Source organism: Entelurus aequoreus, linkage group LG09 (assembly GCF_033978785.1).
Source record: "Entelurus aequoreus isolate RoL-2023_Sb linkage group LG09, RoL_Eaeq_v1.1, whole genome shotgun sequence".
In the NCBI taxonomy this organism is placed as follows: Eukaryota; Metazoa; Chordata; class Actinopteri; order Syngnathiformes; family Syngnathidae; genus Entelurus; species Entelurus aequoreus.
This window is the reverse complement of record NC_084739.1, coordinates 80,928,417-80,949,243: the sequence shown is the minus strand read 5'-3', so window position 1 is coordinate 80,949,243 and position 20,827 is coordinate 80,928,417. Positions and strand designations below refer to the sequence as shown.

The following is a 20,827-nucleotide window of genomic DNA, read 5'->3' as shown; positions in this document are numbered from 1 at the left end:
AGTGACTTGTGTACGGGTGACGCACTATGTACACAAAACAACAATTGACTACACAGTGACTTGTGTACGGGTGACGCACTATGTACACAAAACAACAATTGACTACACAGTGACTTGTGTACGGGTGACGCACTATGTACACAAAACAACAATTGACTACACAGTGACTTGTGTACGGGTGACGCACTATGTACACAAAACAACAATTGACTACACAAGAGTGACAACAACTTTGCACTTACAAGAAAGCCATAGACATTGACACCACAATACCTATATGTAATATAACTTTGTTAGGGCTGTCAAACCTATCAAATATTTAATTGCAATTAATTGCATTATTAGGAGTTAACTCGTAATTAATCAGGATTACCGTAATTTCCGGACTATAAGCCGCTACTTTTTCCCCTCGTTCTGGTCCCTGCGGCTTATACAAGGGTGCGGCTTATTTACGGCCTGTTCTTCTCCAACACCGACGAAGAGGATTTGGGTGGTTTTAGTACGCAGGAGGAAGACGATGACACAATGATTAAAGACTGACTTTTCATATACCGGTAGGCTGGTTATTTTGATAACGTACAGGCGAGCACTTTGTATTACTTTGCACCGTTGTATTATTTGTACTCTGCACGAATGCTGTTCGCCATGTCAAAGATGTGAAAGTTTGATTGAATGATTGAAAGATTTATTGTTAATAAATGGGACGCTTTGTGTTCCCAAACAGTCATCTCTGTCCCGACAATCCCCTCCGTGGTAGCAGGAACCCCTATATACTACGCTAATTACACATCAAAACCCTGCGGCTTATAGTCGGGTGCGGCTTATATATGGAGCAATCTGTATTTTCCCCTAAATTTAGCTGGTGCGGCTTATAGTCCGGAAATTACAGTATTAGCAGATAAATATAAGTTTTACCTTTAATAAGATAATTTTCAAGTTTTTAATACAGTGGAACCTCAATTTAAAAACCCTTCTATTTGCGAACTTTTCAGTTTACAAACTTTGAGGTTGCGCCAAGTATGTGTGCGAACCGTTTCGCTGCGCACGAACGCTTTGTTCATTCTTTTTGTGTCCCGCAGGCAGCCATTCTGTGCTTGCTCGTATTCAAGCGATTGAGGAAGCCGGCTTAATACCACAGAACATTTTTAATTGTGATGAGAACAGACTTTTCTGGAAAAATATGCCAAAGCGGACTTATTTTAACATCGGAGGAGAACACGACCACTCGTTCAGCAGCACATTTTCCAAGAGCACATACACACAGCCCCTCCCCCACCCCCTTCGTCTGCTCCTTTCTCTCCTCTCGTGAGCTGCCCCTTTGACAATGTTGATGTACTGTAAGTGGATTTCACTTTTTTAAATGTTTATCATTGTAGCAGTATAGGTGGCAAAATTAAGAATTTTTGTGATTTCTGATCATTTGTGAGGGCACCAACGGGACTTCTGTGTATGTGCGCATAATGGCAGAGCAGCGCATATATGACAGTTTAGCATGTCCTTGTTGTCATTTTAGATTGTTAATAAATAGATCACCTCCTTATGTTGGTTTGATATACAGTACTGTACAGTACTTTTTTTTTGTTTTCAAAATGTACAAACCTTTGCTAAAATATGGATTGTTGTCAAGGCTGGAAAACATTATTCATATTTACATTGTTTCTAATGGAGACATTTGCTCGAGTATACAAACTTTTCTATTTATGCACCCTGTTGAAGAACCAATTAAAAGTCGGAAATTGAGGTTCCACTGCACTATCAAAATGGGACTGGACAATTTGTTTGCTTTATGCAAATGTTTACTTTACAATAATGTAATAACATATAATACAAAGTCTGTTTACGCGAAATTATGTGTATTTTTTTGTAAAGTATTATTTCCAAGTGAGAGCAAATTAAGTTTTCTTCACATTGTAGATTTACTTGAACATGAGTTTAAGTGCAAATTGTTAACATATCCAAACCGTAGAATTGAAGGTTTCCTAAGGACTGGATCACAAGTATAATAATCTGTACGGCTTTAGCACATTTGATTGGTAAATATATTTAGATTACAACAATTCAGACTGTTTTTTTGTTTTGCGATGATTACTAGTGTGAACCAGTCATGATAGTTTTAACATCCACACAACAAAAACAATATTACCGTTAAAATTAGCCTTAACCAATTATTATTGTGTTAACATTGACAGCCCTAAATATTATAATAATAATAATAATAATGATCACAACCTACCTACACAGCACTTTTGGCACCCTTTAGTGTCTGGAATTTTAGTGGAAACAGCAAACTTCCTGTAAACAAAACACAATTATTATACAGTATAATGTAAATGGATCAAGTAGGTTAATTTTGTCCCCTTATTGAATACATGTCTAGTTCCTTACTATAATTATTCAGACAAGGTTTTTAGGGTATTTTGTGTGGTGTTTCACTTTGTTTCGACTATAATATGCAGATTTTCTGCTGGAGATGACAGTCGAAACAACCAACCAAAAATCAAACAAGTGGCATTAAAGTCAAGGCTTTTTAACCCTAGAAACGATTTTTTATATCTCTATTGAACAAAAAAAATTGAAAAAAGTGAAAGTTTTTAAATAGTAAGATACATGTTTGTTTTTGTTGGATTTTTTTTTTCCTACAGCGTTTACATTCAAAACTTACACGACACTTGTGCAAAAAATGTTACATAAGAATGACCTGTACAGCAGTTTGTTTTATAATTTTAAAATGGAGACCTCTTAAACAGGTTGATCGTATTTCCATTATTTCATGCCAACTTTGATTTTAACAATGTTAATCCTGTCTCGTTCTGTGAACGCAATATCGTTAATCGTCTTATGAGATGAGGGTATCGTCACAGCCCTAGTTAATAATGTACATATATAAAGACAACGTTTTGTATTAATGATACTATTTAGTATCAACATTTCCGCTTTTTTTCGCGTTACATTATGCCTTTTCCACATTTTTGCAGTTTATTTTTGTATCTAATTTTGTCCCTGCAATGTGCCGCAGACTAATAAAAACGAGCTATTTGGGAACACCTTGTTTTATAACTCTTCATCATGGTTGAGCATGTGACAACTCTCGTCGACTGCAGTCATCCCTCGTTTATTGCTGTTAATTTGTTTTGGTCACGACTGCGATAAATGCATTTCCAAAAAGTAAGAATCATTAATTAAAAATCAAACATAGCTAGGGCACAAAAAAACTGTTTACGACCTCCTAAATAAAAAATGTTAACATAATGATAGCCCTCTAAACATTAAATACTATACTGAACACTACTGATAAATTTATAGTTTTAATTATTCAGCCATTTTCATGCTTAAAATACTTCAATGAGGACCAAAAAATAGTAAAATATGCTATGAAAAAAAAAATCTGCGATGTGGTGAAACAGCAATATTTGAAGCGTGATGTGGCGAGGGACAACTATATTTAGTTTGTTAGCTTCTTTTGTCACGAGCCAACAATGACAATTAACGAGAGAAAAGGAGTGTTATTGCTGCTGGAACTAATCGATGAGTGTCATTTTTATTGCAAATACTGATCCAATATTAGACGAGACGGCGTACACACAGGAAATAATGTACTAACGGCCTGATTTACTAAGATCCAAATACCACGTGCTAAACAGCGTGTGCACTGTATAAAATAATGTGTGATTTACTAAGACTGCATGAGCAATTGAAAAGTGGTGCAGACCACCTTTTTTAAATAAGGATTTTCCGTGTACTATACAGGGCATCACCACGGAGACACTCATTTACTGCGCATTCATGTTACCATGATTTTGCTGTGTTTTCAAACATGCAGGAGACATCTACCACTTTTTATGGGCATTTTAGAAGCAGTCGTGCAGTACATCTACATTGAAACTACTTTAGTTTTTTTTACCGCTGAAGGCGTGCTCATTGGAGAGAGGCTGCACTTACTCTGCTCAAGATGTAAACAATGCATTTTTTTTCATATAAGACTTTTTTAATAATATACATTCTATGTAGGGGTGTAACGGTACGTGTATTTGTATTGAACCGTTTCGGTACGGGGGTTCCGGTTTGGTTCTTAAATGCCTCAAATGTCCGGCATTTTGAGTTAGGGTTGCGTGTATTTTCAATGTACGTTCAGGGTTAAGAAGGGGTTAAAAACAAAACAAATTGTGCGCGCAGCAGCATTGGTGAGGGAGGGGCAGAGACAGAGAGAGCGAGAAAGTTATGATAAACGTGAATGCGTCGCCCGGCTCTGCTTTTTATCCATAGATTTATCAGATTTAATTTTTTATTATCTATAGCAGGGGTGTCAAAAGTGTGCCCATATTTGCGGCCCACAGCTAATGTTTTAAAGGCCCACGGCACATTCTAAAAATACTATTAAAATAAACAAAAACATAACAAAAGTGAAATAAAAAAGCTTAAAGGTTAAATGTAATTTAGAAAAAGTTGCAATGTTGACTAAGAAAACAAAGCTGTTTTTTTTTCTCTTTCAAACTGTCATTGCTCAAAACTTAATATCGAATCAAAATCAATGTTATTATGAATTATTGACCTATCCAAGCTTCCGAATACTTCACATCAAATATTCCGCTAAGAAAAATATTTTTGGTGGAAGATTTGGCAAATAAATAAATAACCCAAAAATGTATATTTTGTTGTTTTCTTACTTTACCAAAAATGAACCGAACCGTGACCTCTAAACCGAGGTATGTACCGAACCCAAATTTTTGTGTACCGTTACACCCCTAATTTTATGTGGAAAAAAAAGAACGTCATAAAAAATTGACAAAAAAGGACAAAAACGCATCAGTTCAATTTGTTTTAATCTGCCCCTTAAGTCCTCTAGCAGCTCTAAAATTATACAATTATGTTACTGAATATGTCTGATATTTCTGATCCCTCACAAGGTTTGCTTGTGAGGGAAATACATTTAAAAAAAAAAAATCCAAAGTGGAACAGCCTTCTCGTGTAAATCTTCAGTGCTTTCATGCTATGTCAACCTTTACCTTGGTATCATCTTGTCAGGCAGCTTGTGTGTGGGAATGGCTACTGGTAGCTTCTGCAACTGTCGGGCCTGCTCAAACAGACCCGACAGGCTGTGCGAGTACAGCTGGGAGGCTTTTCCTGCAAAGCCGCCGAGAGACAAAGATAGGGAAAGACAGGCAGAGCATGTGGCAAAAGTTACATTGGCTTGCAGCCGGCAAGTGGTTAGCGCCTGACAAACATCAAAACAACTCACCCGATACCGAGAGAAGGTTATTGCTCATGACGTACAACCACGTGCACCGGCGAGGGAGGAGCTGCAAAGATAAAGAACGCGTCTTGTGACGTAACCAAATAGCAACACACCGCAGAAAGCGGGAGGACAATTATAAACGCTTGTAACTACAGCATATTCATAACCTCACCTGCTCCATTGTGGTTTCATGCAGCTCGTTAAGGTTCAGTGTGTAAATTCCTTCTTCAGCTCCAAATATCAAATACTGGTCTAAAATTCACAAGAAAACACCACCCGTCAATAGCGACAAAACAACGTGAAACAAGCGCTAACGAATGCGACACTCGCGTGTTTGTTACCTCTGGTGTCAGGGTTGATCCAGGAAGTGGCGCAATGGATCTTGAGAGGGCAGCCATTGAACACCTTGGAGAAACATGCACCCATCTGCACAAAAGAGGTGGAAAGAAGGAACAATGTCTTTAGGAACGACAGTGTCGTGACAAGTCATGTAACGATATGAAAACTTTGTATCATAGTTATTGCGGCCAAAATGGTCACGGTTATCATTATTACTGCAGTATTGTTGAATGTGCTCAAAAGTACTTACACACACACTGAAATCTTTTAACAAAGTCATTTTTTTAGATACTAAAATAAATACACTTAAAAAAAAACATTATTTTCATGTTTTATGTTTCTTATGATTCACTGATAGTGTTTCAGTCTTAGTAGTTTTCAAGTGTTTTAATAGCTACTAAGCTTTTATGGTTTATCCTACTCTGTTCAGTGGTCCTTGAACTCACCGTAAAAACTCCTCCATCTCATAATATTGTTCGGTTCTAAAAGGGCACAGCTTGTAGGGTCAATGTGCACAATGGAATATCTTAGTTGCTCAGACACTAATGTGTTTATGTAAGTTTAAATGGGTGTATGTCCTTTCTTAATGGGAAAGATGTTAATGTCTCTTGTATTCATGTTAGTATTTAAACCAGCGAGCTGGTGCCAGTCAGTTCCTAAGTTTATCAAAGTGCAGTTATCAATAACGTTTTTTTAAAATAATTTTAATTTAAAAAATGGTAATACTAACCATCAAAAGTTTGATCGTGGTTATCATTATTACTGTTTATCGTTACGTTTTGTTGCTCCGTGAATCACACAACAGTACAATTGAACAACAAATGAACTGCAGTACGGTAATGTATTTGTGGGAAGGGTTTATAATTTGCATAATTGGCCATGCCACATGTGCATGTAAATGTAATGGATGCTGTAGGAGAAACCAAAAAACATGAAAGGTGAAACAAATGTGGTAATAATACTGTAAATTCTGGACTATAAGCCGCTACTTTTTCCTGCGCTTTGAACCCTGCGGCTTATGAAACGGTGCAGGTTATTTATGGATTTTTCTTCCCTGATAGCCAGAATGCAAAAAGTGAAAAAAACCAGCAAGCAAATACATTGAATAGCTGTGTTATTGTTTGTGTTACGGCGCAATCTTTTGGACTAGTTCCTGTTTAGCCTGAGCGTTCAACAGGAAGTACAAGTGCTGATCCGTCTTCTAGCTGTCTATAGTGGTTCTACTCATATGGATTCTTCAATCATCACTCCAAGCAACGTTTGTAAGTTTTACAATATAACTAAACCATTCTTACTTACTAAACCGTCCCATGTGTGATGCTGTAGGAGTATGTTCATGCATATTTGTACATATAAATGATACATATTTGTCTATTGTAATGTAATAACCTGTTTGGAAATAAAAAACCTCTCTTTTAATAATTTAACATGTAACAGTGAGCTATTATTAACTGTGCTGTCCGGGTATTATGTCTTGTTTTCCTAACTTTTGAGTATCGTATGGAGTATATGTCCTAGGTGTGTCCAAAGTGTGTTACCGTAGTCACAAAGTAGTCTTTGCCATTAAGATGAATGTGTCAGTCTTGTCTTTTGTTGAGTCCTACAAAATGTTTATACTCTAAGTATGATATATATTTTTACACACCAGCTGTTTGAGTGTAGCATCTTAATTGTAGTTTTGATTACCAAATTTGGAGGTTTAAAAAAATCGCCGTAAAATCGCTAATGCTATGTATATGGCAAATCCAATGTAAATTAGCATCGAGCTAGCACATTTTGAAAACTTTTGAGCGCTTTCTATCAGGCGTGCTTGCTTTGTTAGCATGGAAAATTGTAACATGACTTTGAGAGAGTCCGCTATTAATGCACCTGTTTTCTAATTAGCATGACCATTTATGGATGATTGTGGGAAGGCATCTGGGAGGAACTCTTCTGCACATGATTCACTGCAGGTGTGATTCATGATTCAATGAAAAGAGTGTACACAGGTGTGCGCAGCATGCTTTTGTAAATTCAGATTTTTTTTGTGCATACATACATTCTGAGGTTTGTGCTTACTAAATATTTAATCCATGAATCTAGTGTGTATAAGGTGCTTAAATAAGCAGAGATACTGTAAATTACATATCGCCACCTACTGTACAAGGTTGTGACAACAAGAGGCATTTGTTTGAGAGTGAAGGGGAACAGGTTGCGCAAAAAGTATTTGTGGTGGGCCGCTACAAAGAAGTTCATGTCAAACACTTTAATGAAAGACAGTGTCACAACAATGAACAACCAGAGTTAGCTGTTGAAATCTGTTATAACTGAGCTTATAACTGCAAAATATTTAATGAAAGAGACACTTACATGTACTTTGGGCGTTGGTGGGAGCCCATTGCTACTTGGCTTCTAAGACAGACAGAAACAGGAAAAAGCACAAATCTAATATCGCCATTAATACGGTTCTATCTTTTAAACCACAGGTGTCAAACTCAAAAGCCCGGGGTCAGAGCTTACTAAATGTATTGTATCTGTTTTGACAGAATAAAAATACATGTACTGCATGCAATTGCATGTATTTTATTCAATATTATCTAATAATATACAAAATATTATAATAGGATACATTAAAAAAATATTCTTAAAATAAAAATAAATACTCAAATATCTGCTTGACTTTTGAATGCATCTGCAATAATAATGTTGTTCATGTTAATAATGTAATGTTAATTACATTTGTTTGAATTTAGGTTAAAAAGTAGTTATAATCTGTTTAATAGTTTCATGTTTCCTACTAATGTAACACATATTATACTATACATTGATTAAATATCGGATTGACTAATTAATTCAGAGCAAGTTATCCATTACATTGTAAAATTGACAATACATTTTATGCTAAAAAGACCCAAACTGGCTGCTCAGTCGCCAGAATTTTACTGTTAAAAAAACAGTACCCCCCCCCCCATTTACAGTAAAACACCGCAAAAAACAACAACAACCGCCATCGATTTTACACAAAAAAAAAGGTCGCTCAGTCGCCAGAATTTTACTGTAAAAAAAAGTGGTATTGTTTTTCTAACTACAGTAACACACCATAAAAACAACAACCATTGATTTTACGGGAAAAAATGGTCGCTCAACAACAGAATTTTACCATAACCATCGATTTTACGATAAAAAACTTGTCGCTCAGTTGTCAGAATTTAACCATAACCATCGATAAAAAAAACCTGTATTATTGTTTTTCTATTTACAGTATACTACAAAAACAACAACAACACGATAAAAAACTACCCGCTGTGTCACCAGAAATGTACCATTAAAAAAACAGTGGTACCAAAAATACACAAACCAATATCTGATTTCAAAGCAAGTTAGGGCAAGACACTTCACCCGTGCTCCTGATGTGTGCTGGTTAGCGCCTTGCATGGCAGCTCCCGCCATCAGTGTGTGAATGTGTGTGTGAATGGGTGAATGTGGAAATACTGTCAAAGCGCTTTGAGTACCTTGAAGGTAGAAAAGCGCTATACAAGTATAACCCATTTATCATTTATCATTTATCCATTACATTGTAAAAATGACAATACATTTTACGGTAAAAAGGTCCCAAACTGGTCCATTTGATTGCCAGAATTTTACCATTAAAAAAAAACATGATATCGTTTTTCCCATTAACAGTAAAACACCGCAAAAACAACCCTCGATTTTATGCCAAAAAAAAGTTGGTCCCTCAGTCGCCAGAATTTTTACCATAGCCATCGATTTTACGATAAAAAAAAAAGGTCCCTCAGTCACCTGAATTTTACCATAACCATCGATTTTACAACAGAAAACTGGTCCCTCAGTCCACAGAATTTTACCATAACCATCGATTTTACGATAAAAAAAACAGGTTTTTTAGTTGCCAGAATTTTACCATAACCATCGATTTTACGATAAAAACTCTGGTCGCTCAGTTGGCAGAATTTTAACAGAACCATCAGCTTTACATAAAAAAAAAACTGGTCACTCAGTTTCCAGAATTTTACTGTAAAAAAACAGTTGGTCCCTATATATTGTTTTTCTATTTACAGTATAATACACCGTAAAAACAACAACCACCACCACCATATGTTTTACGATAAAAAACTAACCGCTCTGTCACCAGGAATGTACGGTAAAAACAGTGGTACCATTATACATTTACAGCAATTTTCTGTAAAAAACAAAACAAAACAAAAAACCTGCCGCCAATTTTGCGATAAAATCGTTGTGACCAAGCTGCCATTCTACAGATTTAAAAAAAAAAGTTTCTTACAGAGTATGTTAAAAAAGTATTATGATCAAATGCATAGGCAATTATGTAATAATATCCTATTATCCATTTAGTACACACTGTTACAAGCGGCCCTGTGAGGGCAGCCATAACTGCCATGTGGCCCTCAGTGAAAGAGAGTTTGACACCCCTGCTTTAGATGATTAAGTCACCTTTGATGCACTTGGTGGTGTGAGACGTGTGCTTCCTCTTACCGGAACGTCCTTCTTGTCTTTCCGTGTGGGCACATTAGGTGGCATGGTGGACTGTCTGTCGGCGGGACTGTCACGGTCGCCGTTGTGCGAGGCGTTCACGCCGTTCCCTGCGGGACGACAAGGCGCTCAAGCTCAGTTCGGACGACGGTGCGAGCGGACATGTTGAGAGAGACACGACACAGAGGAGAGCGGTCGTTGACTACAAGGAGAACGAGACGGACGGTGGGAGGGAGGGAAGAATGGAGCAGGATAGTTGAATAAAAACAAAGCATTTCTAGTTGATTAAATGTGATATTAAGGAATATTAAAGACCGCTAAGTCCATTTAGTTCTCTCCTCTTCCTTCTTCTTGGTTGGAAGCTAAGGGTCACAGGTCATGTTAAATGATTGACAGCACTTAGCAGCCAATCAAGAGCATAATAATTAGTGCAAAGACATAAATAGCCGACGGACAAAAAGAACTACAAACATGAAGACATTACCAGCATTAATATTAATGGGCTCATGGAACAGATAAATCCAGAGGAGAGGGGCGGGGCAAAAGGATCTGAGGTTGCTACTAAGAGGCTGCTCTTACTCTCTTCCTCATCCTCTTTTTCCTGCTCCTCTTTCACCTCCTTCAGCACCTCCCACGCTTCCTCCAGCTCCTCCTCAGTGTGAGGCGTGTGGAGCCACTCCCAGAAATGCCTAAAGCTTCCGTCGTCCTCCGGGGCCGAATTTTCCGCATCCGCGCACGCCGCGGTCTCGTTACCTAGGCTGCAGCGGCGGTGGGGCGGCAGCCTCGGGGGCGGCGGCCGCGGGGGCACGTTGGAGGCGGGCTTGGCGGGGCTGGGCGTCTGAGGGGCCGGGCAGCGCTTGATGGTGCTGCCGCCGTCGTCCTCGCTGTGCGATTGGCTGTCGTCCTGTTTGGGCTGCGGCGAGCTAATGGACTTGGGCTAAGGAAGGAGGCGGGACAAATAGGAAGGAAAGGAAAGGGAAAAAACTTGATGTACAAGCAGGTTGAATTCTGATTTATTTGGATGCCAAAACTACTTTTCTCATAGGAATATAATCTGCTCCAGGGTCAAACTGAATTCTGTGCAATTGTAGCATTATCTGCAGTATCTTTCCATCCACCCATCCATCCAATCCACAGTATCTATCTATCCATCCATCATATCTACAGTATCTATCCATTCATCCATCATATCTACCGTATCTATCCATCCACCCATTCATCTAATCTACAGTATCTATCATCCATCCATCCATATCTACAGTATCTATCCATCTAACCTGGTATCTATTTATCCATCTTATTTAAAGTATCTTTCAATCTATCCAACCATACATCCATCGTACAGTATCTATCCATATCTACAGTATCTATCCATCTTACCATTCATCCATCTTATCTACAGTATCTTTCAATCTATTCAACCATCCATCCATCATACAGTATCTATTCATCCATTTATTCCTTGTGTATCCATCATATCTACAGTATCTGTCCATCCATTCATTCTAGCTACAGTATCCACCCATCATATTTACAGTATCTATCCATCTACTCATCTGACAATATCTATCCATTTAATCATCTAACTATCCATCCAGCCATCTTATCTACACTAGCCATCCATCCATTTGTCCATCGATCATCGCCTTTTAATGTCGCTTTTCACTGCACTAATGCATGATTAAATAAAATGTCACTAAGTTAATACATCATTAAATATTATATCTTATGCAAGTGTAAAACCACTGAAAACAGTAACATGTGACACTCCTACCTTAGGTGGAAGTGGGGGCGGGACCTTAGGCCTCAGGATAGTGTTCATCTTACTACAAATTGAGAAAACAGAAGGACTTTGCATGACAGAACACTCAATAAATATGAATACACATGTTAAAAAAAGGACATCACTGTGGCTTTCACTTGCCATTTTAGTGACCTGAAGACACCTGGTTGTGTATTGTAATAATACAAGGTCAAATTAAGTACTTATTTTAATCAATGCACTTTAGAAAAAAATTGTCTGTCTACAAAATGACAAGAACAACCACAAGTGCCCGTCTACAAACTACCAAGCAAGCTGGTGGTAAGTCTCTGAGAACAACATTTTATCACAGAACATTTTGTGTGCTGAGTAGGGTTGGGCGATAAAACATTATCAATATTTATCGTAATAGACACGTTATCAATAAAAAAATGCCTTCCATAAAATGTTCTGGTTTTTTGTCTTAGTCGTCGGCGGAAGAAAGCGAAAGTTGCTAAGCAAGGTCAGTTGCATTAACAAAGGCACTCGCTCTCTGGTCACGAGCAACGCAGGAAGTAATTAGTGGGAGTGACATGATAACTGCCAATCAGGTAACAGTATCAACTTTCACGCTTGGATGCGCCATCTTGTTGTCTCGCAGTTGATTCTTTAGTGAGAAGAGAAAGTAAAAATAAGTGTTGCGGAGAGCGACAGTATGGCAGTTTTGGGGATTTTTTCAAACGGACCGTTGTCAGACCAATGTGGTCTGTAAATGATGCATAGCACTCGTCCCCGCCAATACCACACCACCTTAGTCGTGCTTACCTTTTAGAGCACAACCGTAACTTCCTGACACTAATACTGCAGAAAACAGTTCTTCTCAGGTTTCTCTATGTTTACATTTTCACACTTTGCACTATTTTATTGCAATTTATTAAGCATTTCTTTAATATTCCTTATTTTTGCAACTTCATTTTCAGAGCTTATTGTTAAGTGTTTAATGTGATTTTACAATTGTGTTTACATTTATTGTATGAGTGTTTTCCATGCTTGTGTTGACATTTCCTTTCCGCCCTGATATCTCCCTCTCCATGAGAGACAGGCCCCTTCTTTGGCTACTTTTAAAAGCCTTCTGAAAACCCACTTTGACTCACTGGCTTTTTTAAGCCAGCATGAGACTTTGAACTGTTTTGAACTGCCTTTTATCTGACTGATTGCTGTTGAGATCATTTTTTCATCTTATATTTTTTATATACCGTATTTTTCAGACTATAAGTTGCAGTTTTTTTCATCGTTTGGCCGGGGGTGCGACTTATACTCAGGAGCGACTTATGTGTGAAATTATTAACACATTACCGTAAAATATCAAATAATATTATTTAGCTCATTCACATAACAGACTAGACGTATAAGATTTCATGGGATTTAGCGATTAGGAGTGACAGATTGTTTGGTAAACGTATAGCATGTTCTATATGTTATAGTTATTTGAATGACTCTTACCATAATATGTTACGTTAACATACCAGGCACGTTCTCAGTTGGTTATTTATGAGTAATATAACGTACACTTATTAATAAGCCTGTTGTTCACTATTCTTTATTTATTTTAAATTGCCTTTCAAATGTCTATTCTTGGTGTTGGGTTTTATCAAATAAATTTCCCCAAAAAATGCGACTTATACTCCAGTGCGACTTATATATGTTTTTTTCCTTCTTTATTATGCATTTTCGGCCGGTGCGACTTATACTCCGGAGCGGCTTATAGTCCGAAAAATACGGTATTTTACCTCGGTTTTAAATGACATGTTAAGGAGGTCTAATACCTGTACTTTTCTGCTTTTTATATGTTTACTGGTTTGTGGTGCAGAGCCCTATGTTTTTCAACTTTGGTTGGTTTTGAAGGGCTTTATAAATAAAGGTTGGTATGGTATATCTGAGGGGATTCTAAATAATAATGGTAACATTTGATATATTTTTTCCTGGTCCTTACTTTTGATAGGTAATAAAACATTTTAGAAATTCCTTATTAATTATTATATAAAACGCTTATATCGTGATAGAGTTTTCTGCCATATCGCCCAGCCCAAGTGCAGAGTCGATAGTTTGGAGTCAATTCTGGTAGGGACCCAATTGTCACCATCAGCATGATAATTGCAGAGATTTGACACCATTTTGCCTCCTATAAATGAAAATGTAGACCATGCAAAATGGGAAAGCAGATGGATAATAAACAGAAAACAGAAAAGCCACAATTTTGGAAAATTTGGAGAGTAAACTCAGCCGCTCATCTGAATTTTTACATAAATGATAAATTCGAATAACATTAAAAAAATAACTACTAGAATAAAATAAAAATAAAACGTCTCCAATGAAGTGAGATTATCCATACTATGCTTTAGGTGGGTTAAATTGAGCAAATCAAGCGCTCCTTTTCTCCTATGCGGGTAAAGAAGCGTTCCCTAAGCTCTCTGTAAACAAACATGGTGTCGATTGTGTGGGACTTCAATGTTTCAGAGGAAGACTTTCAGCATGCTATTTACTCCAAATGTTCTACAAAGACCACGAGAAGGAAAACAACATCACGCTTCAACACATTAAACCCTTAAACGCCGGCGTCGCTACGACTGTGTTTTGAAGGCTTGGGGTTTGTTCCTGTGATCGCGGCATTTGAAAAGTGCAACAATTTTACCAGCGACAACTTGAGGGCTAAAGCGATCTGTGGTTTCATCATGGCCCAACCTTTCACCAGGCATTTTATAATCCCCGCACTTGGCAGCGATGAAAATCTGTCACTGTGTGTACCGGTACATGTCTGTGTGAGAGAGGACTGGGGGTCCCGTAAAAAAAAGGCTCTATCGCTGGTTGTATACGTTTGTATACTTTACCGCTTGTTTGTGTTAGTTTAACATTTCCCTTCAATTTGATATCAAATATGTTCAAATAAATATTTTGAATCTTATCAAAAAAAGATAACCTTATTTATCTCTTATGTAACTTACTTACCTATTTATTCCTGAGTATTTTTTTGATTATTTATTTAAATTCTTTATGTTAAAAATTGAGCACAGGAAGTTAAATGCATTAGAAACTACTATGAAATGGAAAGGGAATAGTATTAAATTAGCTCTGCTTAATCCAACTCCTTTTCGGTTATAATGAGAAACTGGAAATACAGTATGTACTATAATGTAACTTTATGCATGTTTGAAATAAACTAAACCAAAACAATATGGTCCGATACATGGTCAATAATTTTGTAACATAACTACCTTCACCATCGATAGCAATACGGGCTATTGTCGGGACAAATCTACGGGTGCTGTTTGTCAAACCCATCTTTTGAGTCATTCTTACCTACGGATGTGCACAAACTACACTTACATTTACAAAATAATAGATCACGAGACGGAGTAAATTATTTGTATCGGCTTGAAAAAAGAAATTGTGCATCCGTAAAGATAAGCCTAAAAGTCTGTGAATGTTGTGTTAGTACGTTTCCCTCTGCATGCCACAAAATGGTAATTATATTCTGCATACCAGTAATATACACAACTTAGTAATGTAACAATATGAACATTGCATATCACGGTTAGTGTCACCAAAATTGTCACGGTTATTATTATCACGGTATTGTTGAATGTGCTCAAAACACTTTTAACCATGTTTTATAAAAAAAAAATTAAAAATAGCCACACAATATACTTTCTTGGCATAACTAAATATGTTATATAATTGGCTACTTAAGGGTCATAGTATTTTTATTTGAGTGTTTAAAGAGGACCTAATAAGCAAAACCAACATTTCCTACCTAAAGGGACCTGTTTTTGTGTATTTAGGATCTGCATAAGTCCCGAAATTGTGAAATCAAACCATGGAGTGAAGGTGGAGATATTTATAAAACAATCTTACCTTCCTTCATACTTCCTCCAAACGAGCCGTTTGAAATGTGTCCCTTTTTGTGACATTTTCCTCAATTGTCACATCAGCGGATATCTCCATATATGGTAGAACTTATCACTTTACCAATTACAAGTGCTTTGCGCAAGTCCACCATTGTAGTGCAAGCTGTAGTGAATTAGCAATTTTTTCTCTATCCTCTTGTGGGGATACTGACTCGTACATGCATATGCATGCTGTGCTGTTGCCAATTCTGATATAAAGTATCGGACAGTTCTAAATTATATCTATCAAAGACTCCATTTGGAAGCACTAAAAACTACAACATGGATGAAGGGCAGAAGGCGCAGTGGAAGTGGAGACACGTAAATAAGACCACCCACAAAACAGTGCAACCCGAATAGACGGTCAGAAAGCAGCTTGAAGATGGTCTGTAAAACAATCTATGCAAGATTTTGACCAAAGAACCACCGTTACATGTTATGTAGACCACAAGGAAGTGTTTTAAATGTAGAACAATTATCATAATATGACCCTTCTAAATAGGTTTATCGTATTCCGTTTTAATTTGTAAAAGTTTTTTTTAATGATAAAGAAAAAAACGTGCATGGGGTGCATCACATCCGGCTTATGTGGCGTCACACAAATTCACTTCCTGTTGTATCACTTCAGGTACTGATTGATCACTGTTTAAAAGTGCATAGCCTCTCGGTCTAATGTGCACAATTTAATATATTAGTTGCTCCGACAATGATGTGTTTATGCATGTTTAGATTGGGGTATGTCGTTTTGTCAATGGAGAAAGATGTTAACATTTCTTGTTTTCATGTTAGTATTTAAGCTAGCTAGCTAGCATTAGTTTGCTATTAATGAGCAGTGTCACCAGTCTGTGAGTTTATCAGTGTTATCTATCACGGTTTGATAATCATTTTAATTTAAAACAGTAACACTAACCATGGGAAGTTTGACCCGGTTTATCGTTATACCGTTTATCGTTACATCCCTACATGCAACGTTGGGTTTTATCCAGCTTGGTAAACAAAAGCAAAGAACTTTAGACCTTTGCTTTTCCACAGTGGAATGTCAATGCACACTTTTACACAGGCAAAGAACATAGCACACAGCAAAACACGCAAAAACAAAGAAATGCACACAGATGGCAGGAGGGGGGACAAAGCAGCATTCTAACAATGATCACCTGTCTATGCACTGAAGCTGCGCTCTGACCTTAAAGTGGAACTGCTCTTTTTGGGGGAATTTTGCCCATGATTTGCAATCCCTAAGCAAAATATGAACAGATATGTTTTCTTTTCTATGCATTTTAACTCTTAAATAAAACATCATCATTTTAGTTACACACTGTAAGTATATACGCATGTTATGTAATAACGGGCACATTCATAACATGTAAGTAATATTTATGTATTTTGCTTATTTTAAGCATACAGCAGCATATTAATTTCACAGACGTGTCACAACGTTCGCTTTTCCCTTCCACATCAACAACTATTATTACTAATCATGGCCGATTTAGTGAGAGACTACTTTGGGACAAATTATTATCCAGAACCTTATATTTTTGAGCCTGAAAATAAGGAGGATGAGCTACAACCTTTAGAAACCGGGCGCTAAGGCAACATCGCCTCCTTGCCACACCCGCTGGATTAAAGATGTTCTGTATTTTCTCAAACTGGAGGAAATGGATTAAAGATGTTCAGTAATTTGTCAAACTGGAGGAAATGAGGCTGATATTGAAAAGTGGTTCTGTGAACTTTCAGGAATTATGGGGTGGTTTCCTAAAATATGTAAAAGACTGATCTCAAGTATAACTTTGATTGAAAAGTTCATTGAAAGGTGTTGGGGACATTCAGGGGTGCAGTTATCTGTGGCTTTATGTCAATATTTGCCTGTACTTATTTGACTGATGCATATTTTGTTTTCCAATTTAATTGTTTTATTTCAATTTTATATATAATTTTTGTGGGTTACTTTGTTTGGGGGAGAAAACATATTTTAATTGTATTTCTGGACTGTATATGTCAAAAATCCAATAAACAAATGTGGAAAAAAAAACCAGATTCAGTTTAAGTGAAATCCTATGCATTATTTAGCAGTATTGCTAAATGCTAAACAAGAAGCACAAACTACCAACATGATAAAATGCTCACTTACTGTACAATGTCTGCTCTCACTAGGATCCCGACTGATAGGATATTCTTATATTCCCGTTTAGATGAAGTAATCATTCCTCACGAAGGACTAAAAAAAAGTTGTCGCACATTTGCGTCTTTTCGTGTTGCCCTCCATCTCCAGGTGTAAATTGGAAGTCACAGATGAACAACTTCTCAGTTTATGGCTACAACCTTCTACTATCCAGGTGAGAGGGATTATTTATAATCCAAAAAAACGTTTACCAATTTAGAGGCGATCATGATGCAGTAGCTCAGTAGGTCAATATGTCAACACTGTAGCTGCACAAGCTAGTGAACTCTCTGTGATCACGGCACGGCTAAAAAATGGTGCGCCTGCGTTAGCGCTTATAATAACAATATTGTTAATATTCAGGTCACAAGATTTTTGGATGGTTATTTAGAGGCAGAATGGATTACTATCTTTATCTGCATTGCTAGCCACCTAGAACGAGCCAATTATTGTGTGAATGCTCCAAAGCATTCACACTTATGCAATTCTACACTAAAATTATTCTATTTATTATTATTATTCCTGCCTAATCTTAGTCTTCTGTAGCGTTTTTGATGCCCTACTCCTTCCACATTTTTAATCCAATTTTAACCATTCCAACTTTAGCTAATTTTGTACGCTTAAACCTAACAATCACAGATTTTGTTACTTGGCACCATGTCAGATGTATGCCAGTATTTTAGCTACTGGGATATATTTGGAGCAAAAATGTATAGATTGTTACTTTGTAGCCTTTTGGGGTGTGCTAACTCTTCCAACTATACCAACAGTTAGAATTTCAAGATTCATATTACATTTTAGTACAGCTACTGCTCTTCGCCTCACCCCTCAAACTATTTAACCATTTCAACTTTCAACCCATTTTTACATTCCACTGGAATTTTAGTTTAGCGTCAGATCTTCAACATTAAAACCATTTCTACATTCAAACCATTTCTATATTCAAAAAGCATTTTGAGTTCAGCGTCAGCTCTTCAACATTAAAACCATTTGTACATTCAAACTATTCCTACATTCATTCTACATTTCATTTGCATTTCAGTTTAGCTTTAGCATTGGAGCATTCACACACAATTTCTACAGAAATTGCTTCATTTAGTTACAAGTTAAAATGCAATTAAAAAAATACATGTGTTCTTGTCTCTCATAAGGATTGTGAATGGTAGGCAAATGTCCAAAAAAAAGTGCAGTTCCCCTTTAAAATGCAATTTAGAGTTTAGTATGAAACTTTTTAGTATGCTATCCGCGGCTGACATTAGTGCCTTTTTAATGCAAACTAGCCGCTGAAAAAGCTGCACAATTACAGGCAAATACTATTATGGTTATTGTTAGAAGTAGTAGAAGTGCACTGCTAAGTTGTGACTACGTGAAGGCGCAGGATGACAAGACGCACACAAACATTAGGGGGCGGAGGGGTATATGCGGCGTGATGGTGCGGCGTGCTGCACGGAGATGCATGGATGAAACTGTGGATCATCAACAGGAAGCCCTTCCCTCCACACCTCGCTGTCTGGATGAGGGGGCGAGAGGGAGAAGGCCTCCGGTTCTACGACTGCAGGGGAACTTACTGAGTGTGAGTTTCATCATCATCTGCACCATCATCATCCTCATCCTCATCATCCCCTAAGTGTGCCACATGGCCCCTGGGAGCGGAGGTGGAGACAGGGGGGGAATTGAAAGAGGAAGGGGAGAAAGGAAGGGTTTGAGGTGGGAAGGATGCAGGCAAAGGTGATAAGAGGAGGAGGAGGAAGATGGGAAAGGGGTGGGGGGGAGAGCTGTGTGAAGCTTTGTCCACAAAAATGGCTAAGCCTCCAACTAATCAACACTTAAAAAGCGGAAATGAAAGCTTAATCAAAACATGTAGCTACACAATGCATTGTAAAACTTCCACAATGTACCATTTGAGACACCTCAACACCAAAACTGACCTCCAGACTTAATGCGCAAGAAGCTATTCAATACAACAAATTAAAAGCACGCAGATTGAGAGTGATCAATTCGTTAAGAAGGCACGAGTTGCACCAGATTTCTGCATAGACGATAGAGCAGGATTTCAGACACGATATGCAGGAAAAGGGAATAATAATTGCTGGCCGCCCACCACCGCTTTGAATAAAAGCTACAAAGGTGTGTGCAAGCCATGCCCTGCAGGAAGCTGCTATTAATGCGCCATCTTCCACTCAATGACATTAAAAGCGTGACGCAAGCGAGCAGACGGGGGAGTTAAAAAAATAAAAAAATAAAACAAAACAAAAAATCCCAGCAGATTCCAAAAAAACGCTGACAGCTGCAACAGCGTGGAGTCGTTAGTGGTGCGTGATCGGGCCCGATTAGTCGCCAGTTAACGGTGATTGGCTGATGGGTGGCCGGGGGGTTAGAACTCCGGCAAAAAAAAATTAAAAAGGTGCAGAATCAGCATGTGGAGTGGAAAAAGGTTGGACTTACCTCTGCTGCAGCTCCTCCTCCACGGACTTGAGAAGGCTTCTGCCGGACAAACAATTTGAGAGGGCATTATAAGAAATGTGAAAAATCTATTGATTTATGTACTTTGTTGGCCAACTACATTCAATTACATAATAATTAGGGATGCACAATAGTTGTTTAAAGTACCAATGATTGTCACACACACACTAGATGTGGTGAAATGTGTCCTCTGCATTTGACCCATCCCCTTGGGGAGCAGTGGGCAGCAGCGGCGCCGCGCCCGGGAATCATTTTGGTGATTTAACCCCCAACTCCAACCCTTTGTTGCTGAGTGCCAAGCAGGGAGGTTATGGGTCCCATTTTTATAGTCTTTGGTATGACTAAGTCGTATATCTTCCTGCTTCTCAGGACGGGTAACTTATTTAGATGTATTTTATATATTTATTATTAAAAAATAACTAGTGTGTGCAGCAGGCGTCTTATTTGGCTATCATAAC

The 20,827-nt window shown here is 37.7% G+C and overlaps 1 protein-coding gene across 8 annotated transcripts in view; it reads right to left on the bottom strand.

Annotated features, from left to right (window-relative positions):
• The window catches only part of LOC133657800 (mitogen-activated protein kinase kinase kinase kinase 3-like), a 103,966-nt gene that overhangs the window by 12,407 nt on the left and 70,732 nt on the right, over positions 1-20,827 (bottom strand). For 2 of the 8 annotated variants that reach the window (XM_062059540.1, XM_062059542.1), the window contains 11 exons: positions 20,352-20,390; positions 19,475-19,549; positions 11,838-11,889; positions 10,643-11,000; positions 10,025-10,173; positions 7,922-7,963; positions 5,575-5,659; positions 5,406-5,485; positions 5,237-5,297; positions 5,004-5,121; positions 2,234-2,292 (listed from right to left, as the gene is read on the bottom strand). In XM_062059540.1, the coding sequence (XP_061915524.1) occupies positions 2,234-2,292; positions 5,004-5,121; positions 5,237-5,297; positions 5,406-5,485; positions 5,575-5,659; positions 7,922-7,963; positions 10,025-10,173; positions 10,643-11,000; positions 11,838-11,889; positions 19,475-19,549; positions 20,352-20,390 (1,118 nt within the window). The remainder of the gene's footprint in view (positions 1-2,233; positions 2,293-5,003; positions 5,122-5,236; positions 5,298-5,405; positions 5,486-5,574; positions 5,660-7,921; positions 7,964-10,024; positions 10,174-10,642; positions 11,001-11,837; positions 11,890-19,474; positions 19,550-20,351; positions 20,391-20,827) is intronic. The other 6 variants (XM_062059547.1, XM_062059548.1, XM_062059543.1 and 3 more) reach the window with 4 other exon arrangements.